This window comes from Aegilops tauschii, chromosome 5, assembly GCF_002575655.3.
Source record: "Aegilops tauschii subsp. strangulata cultivar AL8/78 chromosome 5, Aet v6.0, whole genome shotgun sequence".
Classification (NCBI taxonomy): Eukaryota; Viridiplantae; Streptophyta; class Magnoliopsida; order Poales; family Poaceae; genus Aegilops; species Aegilops tauschii.
In genome coordinates this window covers 252,269,675-252,280,862 of record NC_053039.3, presented here as the reverse complement: position 1 = coordinate 252,280,862, position 11,188 = coordinate 252,269,675, and the positions used below count along the sequence as shown (strand labels likewise).

General features: G+C 48.6%; 1 protein-coding gene across 2 annotated transcripts; it reads left to right on the top strand.

Moving 5' to 3' along the window:
- Nucleotides 1–1,144: 1,144 nt before the first annotated feature.
- On the top strand, nucleotides 1,145–10,166 carry LOC141023378 (uncharacterized). 2 transcript variants are annotated; one of them, XM_073500167.1, is made up of 10 exons: nucleotides 1,145–1,997; nucleotides 2,096–2,315; nucleotides 4,538–4,612; nucleotides 7,454–7,898; nucleotides 7,981–8,154; nucleotides 8,245–8,628; nucleotides 8,718–8,870; nucleotides 8,963–9,025; nucleotides 9,116–9,195; nucleotides 9,865–10,166. In XM_073500167.1, exons 4-9 carry the CDS (start codon nucleotides 7,464–7,466, stop codon nucleotides 9,188–9,190), a joined length of 1,284 nt encoding a protein of 427 aa, XP_073356268.1. In that variant the 5' UTR covers nucleotides 1,145–1,997; nucleotides 2,096–2,315; nucleotides 4,538–4,612; nucleotides 7,454–7,463; the 3' UTR covers nucleotides 9,191–9,195; nucleotides 9,865–10,166. The 2 variants fall into 2 exon arrangements, with proteins under 2 accessions (XP_073356268.1, XP_073356267.1); XM_073500166.1 differs by having other exon boundaries at nucleotides 1,145–2,315.
- The last annotated feature ends 1,022 nt before the right edge of the window (nucleotides 10,167–11,188 follow it).

Sequence of the window (11,188 nt, the reverse complement as noted above, 5' to 3'; positions counted from 1 at the left end):
ATGGGTTTTTACCTCCTGCAAGATGGAGTGAATGAAAATTAGACAAGATCCGGATGAGTTTTTTTAGAGAAGGAGATGTGCAAACAGAAGTACTATATGGTGGATTGGCCAACGATCTGTTCCCCTAAGGAGGTGGGAGGCCCTAGGGCGATTAATACCAAAATTATGAATTGGTGTCTTATGGCCAAATGGGCATGGAAAATTCTTACGAGCGAAGGGGTTCTTTGGCTTCAGATTTTTAGAAACAAATACATTCCTAGGGGTGGATGTGAGATTGGTATAATCCTAAAAGGTCTCCATTTGCAACTGCCATCCGAAGAGTTTAGCATCTCCTTAGGTTGGGCACTAGCTTCAAGGTTAAGGACGAGAGTCTTACCTCTTTTTTGTGGGATCATTGGTGCGGAAACGATGATTTACGGGCTAGGTACCCATGATTGTTTGCCATCTTGAGAAAATCAAACGCGAGGGTGGCAGACATGTGGATGGCTAACATGTGGACAACTAGGTTTCGTTGATCTCTAGGGCTAGAGGAGGTTGTGGATTGGCAGCAGCTTAGGCATGAGTTATCGCATGTTAGTCTATCGGAGGGGTCTGGCAAGAGTATTTGGCATCTCAAACCTTCTGGAAAGTCCTCTATGAGATCATTATACAAATAAATATGTCAGGAAACCCCTAGATATGTGACCATGGGCATTTGGAAGGCTTGGATCCTAGAAAAGATCAAGGGGATTTCTATTTCTATGCCCTCGATTGCTTAGTACTCCTCAGTTTTGCCCCACCCATCCAACGTCCCTCACTTTTCCCCTCCACCGCTCGACCCCCACTCAAATATGCCCAAAAAGGAGTGTTTCCATCGGGTCAATGTAGTTGATCATTACCTGGCGCATATACTGACGCGTGGAACACCCAGGACCCACCTGTCAGTGTCTAGTATATTAGAAAAAAGTGGAATATACTGACGCCTGGGACACCGCGGGACCCACAACTCAGTGTCTAATTTATTTGCAAAAGAAGGGTGGAATATAATGCCGTCCGTGGGGGCTGAACTTAGGACCAATGGTTGATTGTGCATCATGCGAGCCATTTAAACTGTGTGCGTTTGTTTGCTTATAGCCGAGGCTTTTGGACCTGATATTTTCTACGTTACAGAAGGGCCCACGAGTCAGTGACACTGGAAAGATAGAACATGGCCGTGTTTATGTTAAAGAAGGGCCCACGAATCAGTGACACTTGAAAGATAGAATGTGGCGGTCCAAAACTCAGTAGATTCAGAGAAGCTTAATAACCACGTTCTTAGATTTGTTCGACGCTTAACAGAGCGAACTGACATAGTGACATTACACTAATATGATATTTTAACGGGGGTGGTATAAGATGGTCGTTCGACGGTGACAGCGACAATAGATGGATGGCTACTTGTCTTCATCATCCGAAAGGACGATGGTGTCATCGTTGTCATCGGATAGGACGACAATGTCCGGTTCCTAGCCTTCCGCCTCGACGCCGGCCGCTGCACACAGAGTCTCCACCCTCCTCTGCTCTCGAGCTACGGCCTCTTCTTAAACCGCCCGGTGCCTGACACACTCTGCCTGCGCCATGGACGGAGACGCGGCTAGCACCGCCTGGTCGAGCTGCTGCTGCGCCGCGTGCAGGGTCTCCTCAGCCTGGCCAGTGAGCACAACAACATCGTACGCAGGAGCCGGTACGTCTTCCTTAGCCTCATCTTCCACGCCGTGGACGTGGAGGTGCTCCTGCATCGCCACGAAGGCCACCACCTCCTCGGCGTCCTCCTCCTCGAGCTCCTTGCGGTTACAAGACAGCTTAGAGGGCGTGGGCTCAAGCTCAGAGTAGTTGGAGTTGGAGCCCGAGCCCACCGGGGAGGTGCCGTAGAAGGAGCTAGCGCCAGGGTTGAAGCCCGCACCGCTTTGGTGTTGGAGCCGCCGACGATGCCGGGCACCGGCGCCCAATGGGAAAAGATCTCCCTGGAGATCCTTGCGGTATGTTGTTGCGTCACCATGGCATCTGAACTAGATTTGGATTGCACGACGCGTGGAAGCAATGGAGTGAAGCATAGGTGGAATGATGCTCGATGCAGGTATTTAATCAAGGGAGTGCAGGGAGTGAAGCGTCGGTGGCAGGAGATTGTTTTCGCGACATCTAGAATTGGCGGGACTGCCCGGTGGTGGTGGCAATGGTGCACCGCCGTGTGGCTTTGCCCTCTTGATGGCAGGTGTACGGGCGGCGTTGGAGCGGAGAGAGCTGCAACTTTTGCAAAAGACCCGTTATTGACCGAACAGTATATAACAAGAGCCCAGGTAGACTGGTTACTTTTCAATAGCCCCCTGGTTGTGAAGTAAGTGCGTGAAATAAGTTATAAAATTGGGTCTTGCCATTTTTCATCCAAAGTAGACCACATTGGATGCACAATGCCAAAGTTTCATGAATTATCTAGTTTTATTTCTATATTTCGTCCATTTACTGAATTTCTAGAGATTTATCAGAACTTGCTAAAATTTGAACTACAAGTGTCATGTATCTTGGTCCTGAAAATTGGTAAAAATCATGTTTAGCTTTTCAATTGGTGGAATAGGCATTGGGCACAACCAAAGTTGAAATTCCCAATCATCTGGTTGGATTGATCGACCTTGCAAGTTTGACCTCATTTTGAAAAGATTTAAAGAAAATGGAAAGAGCCTTAAAAATGAAATCTTCATAGAACCCTTTTGTGTGAACTAGTTACTCGAAAAAATCATAGACTCACTACTGGAATCAGCTACTTTGCCATCTGCCAGCTCTTTGCCGTCTGCTAGCAGACGGCAATGAAGCTCTTTGCCATCAGCTACCCAAAAGCTGACGGCAAAGAACTGGCTGATGGCAAGCCATCAGCCAGTTCTTTGCCGTCCGCTAGCTGACGGCAAAGATTCTTTGCCGTCGGCTAGCTGACGGCAAAGAGGGAGGGGGGCCCCACTGACGAGCTGTTTAAAAAAAACTTAACGGCCCCCCTCTTTGCCGTCTGCTAGCAGACGGCAAAGAGCAAAAAAGCGGACGACAAAGGGGGCGGACGGCAAAGACTTAACATATCTAACGTTAACGGCCGCGCCCCACCCCGCCTTGTTTCTCCCTGCTCTTCACATGCGAGCCGCCGCCCCCACCACTCGCCGCCGCCCGGTCGCCCCACCACCCCGCCGCCCCACCGCCCCCGCCCCGTCGCCATTGCCGCCCGGCGCCGTCGCCCCACCACCCGGCGCCCCACCGGCCCCCCGCCCCGTCGCCCCCGCCGCCCTACCGTCTCGGCGCCGCCGCGCCCCGGGCCCGGCGCCGCCGCCCCAGGCTGCCCCGCCCCCTCCTCCACCGGCCACCTCCCCCACCGGCCCCCCGCCCCGTCGCCCCCGCCGCCCTACCGTCTCGGCGCCGCCGCGCCCCGGCCCCCCCGCACCCCACCGCCTCGGGCCCGGCGCCGCCGCCCCAGGCCGCCCCGCCCCCTCCTCCACCGGCCACCTCCTCCACCGGCCCTGCCCCAGGTGAGCTCTACCTCCTCTTTTTTTCCTTTTTTTCTGTTTTTTTAGTTTTAGGTTTATGTTTAGTTTAGATTTAGTTTTAGTTTTAGTTTTAGGTTTAGTTTTAGTTTAGTTTTAGGTTTAGATTTAGTTTTTTCCTTTTTTCTATTTTTTAGTTTTAGGTTTATGTTTAGTTTAGATTTAGTTTTAGTTTTAGTTTTAGATTTAGGTTTAGTTTTAGGTTTAGTTTTAGGTTTAGTTTAGTTTGAGGAAAGAAGAAGAATAAGAAAAAAAGAGGAGAGGAGGAGAAGAAGAAGAGGAAAAAGGAAAGGAAGAAGAAGAAGAGGAGGAGGAGAAGAAAAAAGAAGAAGAGGAAGAAGAAGAAGAAAAAAGAGGAGAGGAGGAGAAGAAGAAGAGGAAAAAGGAAAGGAGGAAGAAGAAGAAGAAGAAGAAGAAGGAAAAAAAGGAAGAAAAGGAAGAAAAGGAAGAAGAGGAAGAAGAAGAAAAGGAAAAAAAGAGGAAAAAACCCCGACCCGACACGGCACCCCGACCCCGACCCGGCACCCCGACACGACACCCCGACCCCTAGACCCCGACCCCGACACCCCGACCCCGACCCCGACACCCCGACCCCGAGCCTGACCCGACACCCCGACCCCGACACCGCACCCCGACCCCGACCCGGCACCCCGACCCGACACCCCGACCCCGAGGCCCCGACCCCGACACCCCGACCCCGACACCCCGACCCCGAGCCTGACCCGACAGCCCGACCCCGACACCGACACGGCACCCCGACCCCGACCCGGCACCCCGACCCGACACCCCGACCCCGAGACCCCGACCCCGACCCCGACACGGCACCCCGACACCGACACGACACCCCGACCCCCGACACCTCCCGAAAAGGTGTTCTTTGGCCTTCCAGAGGCCGACGGGGTCATATATTTGTGAATTATTAGTTAGGTCATATGTTTTTCGATTTTGTTATGAAAAACATCATATATAATTGTGTTGATCGGGTAGTTTTAAATGTGCAGTTGTTTCATCGCTGCGAGGTTTGGTGTTCGACGACCTCGCCGTGCGTTTGACGAGCTCTGCCCCTTTGTTCATGGGTGAGCACAAATGACATGTCCTCCTCCCCCATTAATTATTTGATCTATTCCGATGAAACTTGATAGCTAGCTATATATGTGTCTTGTATCATCAGTATGCATAACCAATATGTGTCTCCCGTTCGAAAGCGTCATAGTTATAAATATGCATGCATTTGCATATTTATAACCTTGATTCTTTCGAATTGTCCAACGCTATCCATGGACAGCCCGAGTATGTTTAGATTGGGTTCGTTTTCCCATATGCTTTGCTCCGGATCCGACGCATAAATTTCGTCAGTGCCTCCCCTGTTGTTCTCCGAGTACACATCCTCTCTGTTTATTGCAGAGACGTGTATCAGGAGAACAGCGGGGAGGTGCTGCCGAAATTTTGCGTAGGATCCGGAGCATAGCATGGGAAAATGAACCCAATCTAAACATACTCGGGTGGGATTAGGACCTATCATTACCTATTAGAGTGTAGGTTGCATGGACGTAATAAAATTGACAAAGTAGATCAACTGATTAATATATACATGGTGAATTATATATATATATTTGTTGTGTGTCTAGTAGCTCTGAAAGTCAAGATGAGTGATCGTGCGTGGATGTACACCGGTCACACTGGTCAGAACAAATGGAGCACTGAATGGTTCACAAAAACCAAGGGGTTTGTGCGAGCCGCATTTGCAAATGGCCAGAGGAAAACCTGGTGCCCCTGTTTACGGTGCGGCAATTGGGAAAAGAGGACAGAGGCTGAAATGGGCAAACACCTGCAGAAGAGTGGTTTTACGCCCCATTATACGGTGTGGACATTTCATGGTGAGTCTGCCCAACGTGACCGAGCTGAGGTGGATCGTCGTCGCACCGACGAGCATGGTACCGGGATGGAAAACATGGTGCAAGACTTCGATGATGCTCGGGATTCGGACGAGGAGATGGAGGAATCTGCAAAGGCCTTCAATGAAATGTTGGAGTCTTCAAAACGTCCGCTCCATGAGCACACTGAGCTTTGTCAGTTGGATGCCGTCTCACAAGTAATGGCTCTGAAGGCTCAGTTCAACTTGGGCAGAGAATGCTACGATGCAATGATGACAGTATTTGGACGCTTTCTACCCAAAGGCCATGTAATGCCTGCAAACCTGTACCAGTCGGACAAAATCCTCCGTGCACTGAAGATGCCCTATGATAAGATACATGCCTGTGAGAAAGGATGTGTCTTGCTTAGGCTTGACTATGCGGACTTGAACTATTGTCCCATTTGCAAGTCTTCCAGGTATGTTGTGGTAGACAACGGTATGGGTGAGAAGACACAGACCAAAATCCCCGTTAGTGTTCTTCGGTATATGCCAATCGTACCAAGACTTCAACGTCTTTTCATGGTCTAAGAGACGGCCAGACAGATGACATGGCACAAAACGGGCAAAAGAACCGAACTAGATGCAGATGGGAATCTGATGATTGTACACACATCGGATGGTGTTGCGTGGAAAAAGTTTGATGAATTACATGGTGACAAAGCGGCAGATCCGAGGCATCCTCGAGTCGGCATCAGCAGGGATGGGTTCAGTGTGTTTGGTATGACGGCAGCCCAATACAGTTGTTGGCCCGTATTTGTCTTTCCACTCAATCTCACCCCCGGACAGATTATGCAAAGAAAGAACATTTTCCTGACGTTGATAATTCCAGGGCCCAACTATCCGGGGAAAATATGAATGTGTACATGCAGCCGCTTAAGGATGAATTGCAAGAAGCCTGGGATAATGGGTTCAGGACATACGACGCCTATAGCAAACGGAACTTCATAATGCGTGTCTGGTACATGTACTCGACGCATGACTTGCCGGCGTATGCGCTATTCGTTGGCTGGTGTGTGCATGGAAGGTTCCCGTGCCCCACATGCAAGGGAGCTCTTGAGTTTCGTTGGCTTCAGGCCGGTCGCAAGTTTTCTTGCTTCGACATGCATAGACAGTTCCTGAATCCTCGCCATAAGTTCTGGAAAGACAAGAAGAACTTCATCAGAGGTAGAGTTGTCAAAAACTCTGCACCACCTGCATTGACAGGCCAACAGACCCTGGATCAGTTAAACGCTCTCGAGCCAGATCCAGAGCGTCCAGGGTACTTCAAGGGGTATAATTCTAAGCACGCCTGGACTCACAAAACATGCTTATGGGATCTGCCTTACTTCAAAGACCTCCTTTGCCCACACAACATCGACGTGATGCACACTGAGAAGAATATCGCCGAGGCACTTTTTGGTACATTGTTCGGCATAGATGGGAAGTCAAAGGACAATACTAAGGCTAGAGTCGATCTGCAGGCGCTATGTGATAGGCCGTTACAAAACATGAAAGAATCGAAAGGAAAGCAGAACTGGACGAAGCCAAAGGCATGGTTCAATCTTGGAAGGCCAGCTATGAGGGAAATTATCTTGTGGGTGAAAATGCAGTTGATGTTCCCCGATGGGTATGCAGCGAATTCTTCCAAGAGACACGTCTTTCCAAAAAGCGTTTCAAGAACCGCTATACTTCACCCCAAAACATTGAAGTAGACAGCGACAGTGTATCTGACATCACCCCAGAGGAGGAACAAGAAGAGCCGGAACAAGAAGAGGTTACTGCTGCGGATGACCTGTCATTGCTTGACCGATTACGTCAAGGTGGCCTTCCACATGATGATTATGCATTGATTAATGATGATTATGCATTGATTGATGATACTGATCGAGATTATTAGTAGTGTCAGGTATTAAATTTTTTTATGTTGTACTTGATGATGATACACTTAAGTGATACACATATTATGATTCATGTCGGTCATTTTTTATGTTGTACTAATTTCGTTTACTGTTTGTCATGGCAGGTGTTGAAAGATGGTGGGCGCTGGTCGGGAGCGCGCCAAGGCCCCTTCTTCGTCGGCGCGTGGTCTGAGGTCTTCGATTCCAGACGCACCTCTCCGCCGAGCGTTGCTGGACAGTATGGCGACACCGCCGGGCCCTTCTTCGTTGACCGCGGTGCCCAGCAGGGGACGAGGTAGGAAGAGAGGAGGTGGGGCACGTGGTCGCGGGAGAGGAGGTAGGGTGACTGCTACGGCGCCTTCCTCGCCACCACCCCCATTCTACAGGTGTGAGGAGGGATACGAGGAGGACGCGGCACATGTTATCGAGAACATCTGCAAGCGCCTACTACAGAACTTACGGCACGAGGCTCGGGTGCAGGCTGTTCGAGACTACTACGCCTTGCGTGGTATCAAGAAGACCAAGACGGCGTGTCGCGATAAGTTCCTGAGTAAGGAGCAATACATGAAGGTAATTCTTAAGGCCTTCTACTTAAGTTCCTTCATTTAGTAATTCTTAGCCGTAGCGCTCAGGTTTCTATTTGCTAACTTAGGCGCCTCCGAGATGGTGTGCGGATCGGATGGATTGTTGGGAGGTGTTGGTCAATGAGTGGTGCTCAAAGGAATGGCTAGCCCTCCACAACGAGGCCAAGGACAAACGTGCCCAAATGGAAGGTGTGCCACACCATCAAGGCAGCTCCAACTTATATCAGTTCGGGCGCAACTGGGTATGTGGTTTGCTTCATGATTCATGCAATTCATTCATCATGCTAGCTTGAGCCATTTAATTACTAATTTACATTGTTTCTCTCTTTCAGGCACGCCACAATAAGGTGGATAAGGTGCCAGAGGTGTACGGCCTGTATGCCATGGCCCACACTGCCTCTTTCAAGAAAGTCAAGGCTTTCTCTCAGTCTGACCTCGATGATGCAAACAACTTCACCAACATCTCCTCCCACAACAAGCTCGTGAGATATAGAGATGAGGGGAAGGCGAGGAAAGGGGAGGACTTTAACCCGAGCCAGGGTCCCATTGATCCAGAGCTGGTGATGACATCTGGTGGCGGGAGGTCCCATGGCTCCATAGCCATTGGAGATGGACTTATCCGTTGTCCTAGCACTCTCCCGGAGATCAAGGCACGCCAGTCGAGCTCCGCTCCTGAGATAAGGCCTCGTGAACGGCCAGTGCAACTCGCCATCAAGGTTAGTGATACGTACTCAGCTATCTTTCTCCATTACATTGTCTGCGCTTCCATCAATGATTACAAATGGTCATGTGAGTGGTGTTGCAGGCTGCTATACAGAGTGAGAGAGATAGAACGGAGAAACTTCTGGCGGAGGCGGCGGAGAGGCAGCGGGAGTTGGAGGAGAGGACGACAAAGATGATGGAGGAGGAGAGGGCACGGAATGACATGCAGGCAAGGGCCATGTACGAGCTCCTTGTGGTAAGTTTCTTCTGCAGATTAGCCAAAACATTCATGTAGTGTTTGTCTCATTACTAACTAGTATGGCTGAGTCGTCAAAACCAAATGTGCAGTCTGTGTGCAAGAAGACCGGTCAGACCGCTCCGCCGATGCCAGTGATTGCTCCTGGGACCACGGTGAGTTTAATTTGAATGGACATTACTTGCTAGTCTTAACATTTGAGTGTCATAATGCTAACGAGACATTGGAAATGATCTTTGGTGCAGCTTAACTCCAGAAACGCATCGCACGATCCTTCTCCAGCTACCGGCACTAGCCAGCACGCTCCTACACCTCCCTGATCACGGTAAGTTTCTCTAGTGTTTTGCTTAACAAATGCATAAAGACCTAGACTTAGCTTTATTTCCTCCAATATGCTTACCATAATGACCTAGAGTTAGCTTCTTTTCCTCCAAAATGACTTAATAAGCTTACTGACCTCATAAACCATCCATTTTACCTAGGTTAGCTCATAAACGATCCATTTCACCTAACTTAGCTCCAAAAGATCCATTTCACCTAGGTTAGCTCATAAACGGCCCATTTCACCTAGGTTAGCTCATAAACGACCCATTTCACCTAGGTTAGCTCATAAACGACCTATTTCACCTAGGTTAGCTCATAAACGACCCATTTCACCTAGGTTAGCTCATAAACGATCCATTTCACCTAGGTTAGCTCATAAACGATCCATTTCACCTAACTTAGCTCATAAACGATCCATTTCACCTAAGATAGCTCATAAACGATCCATTTCACCTAGGTTAGCTAATAAACGATCCATTTCACCTAAGTTAGCTCATAAACGATCCATTTCAACTAATTTAGCTCATAAATGATCCAGTTCACCTAAGTTAGGTAATAAATGGCATATACTTCTTCTTCTAGTCTTCTTCTTCTTCTTCTATTCTTTTTCTTCTAGTCTAATTCTTCTTCTAGTCTTCTTTTTCTAACTTTCTTATTTGTCATTTTGCAGGTTTCATTCACTTCACGGAAGCCAGCTTCCTATGATGGATTGCTTGTTTTTTCCTTTGATGCACTTCTTGTATTCTGCTCGCTTGCTATGATGAAACTAGATTGCTATGATGAAACTTTGCATATTGTAATATGTATGGATCGATGGAACTATGTGCAACCTACTATGTATGTATGGATGGATATATATGTGCTGGATATTTATTATGTTGGATATATATGTGCTGGATATTTATTGTGAAAGAGTCCTGTGATATATTTGCTGTGATAATTGTTGGATATAAGAAAAACAGAATAAAAAAGAGGCAGTGCAGGCTCTTTGCCGTCCGCCGCGGACGGCAAAGACACCTTTGCCATCGGTGGCAGACGGCAAAGGGGCACGTGGCCCCACCTGTGCTTCCTGAGAGATGGGCCATTTGGCAAATTTGCCTACCATGGCGGACGGCAAAGCTAAGCTGATGGCAAAGACTTTGCCTTTGCCGTACGCCGTGGCAGACGGCAAAAAATAGCGAGCGCTGACGCATTGCTGACGTCAACTGGCGGACGGCAAAGAGGCGCTCAAATTTGCCGTCCGCTGGCGGACGGCAAAGGCCGCCGTTAGCCGCCTAACGGACTAACGCTGGCGGACGTCCAGTATTTTTGCCGTCCCTCCTCTTTGCCGTCCGCCGCTGTAGGCAAAGGACTCTTTGCCGTCCGCCATAAAAAGCAGACGGCAAAGGACCTGTTTACCGTAGCCTACTTTTCCGGAGCCTTTTGCCGTCCGCGGCTGACGGCAAAGGCCTTTGCCGTCCGCCGTTCATGCCTTTGCCGTCCGCCGTGGCAGACGGCAAAATAGCTGATTCCTGTAGTGACTTGCAATACCATAAGTTTGAAAAAAAAACTTCACAAAATGGCCTATCCACTATGAACTTGTATGGATTTCAAGGCATATGCACATGGTCATGGCCACATCCATGGCATAGTTCCTAATAACATGTCCAAATTGGGCACAACCATGGGTGTTACCATTGTACATAATGTTTGTATAGCAATTATAATTTTTTTTGGAATAAAAACTTACCTTTTTCATTTTTAAGTGCGAGAAGTGATTTTTTGTGAAGCAAGTGCCTGAAATAAGTTATAAAATTGAGCCTTGCCATTTTTTATTCAAAGTAGACCACATTGGATGCACACTGCCCAAGTTTCATGAATTATCTACTTTTATTTCTATATTTCATCCATTTACTGAATTTCTAGAGATTTATCAGAACTTTCTCAAATTTGAACTATAAGTGTCATGTATCTTGGTCCTCAAAATTGGCAAAAATCATGTTTAGCTTTTGAAT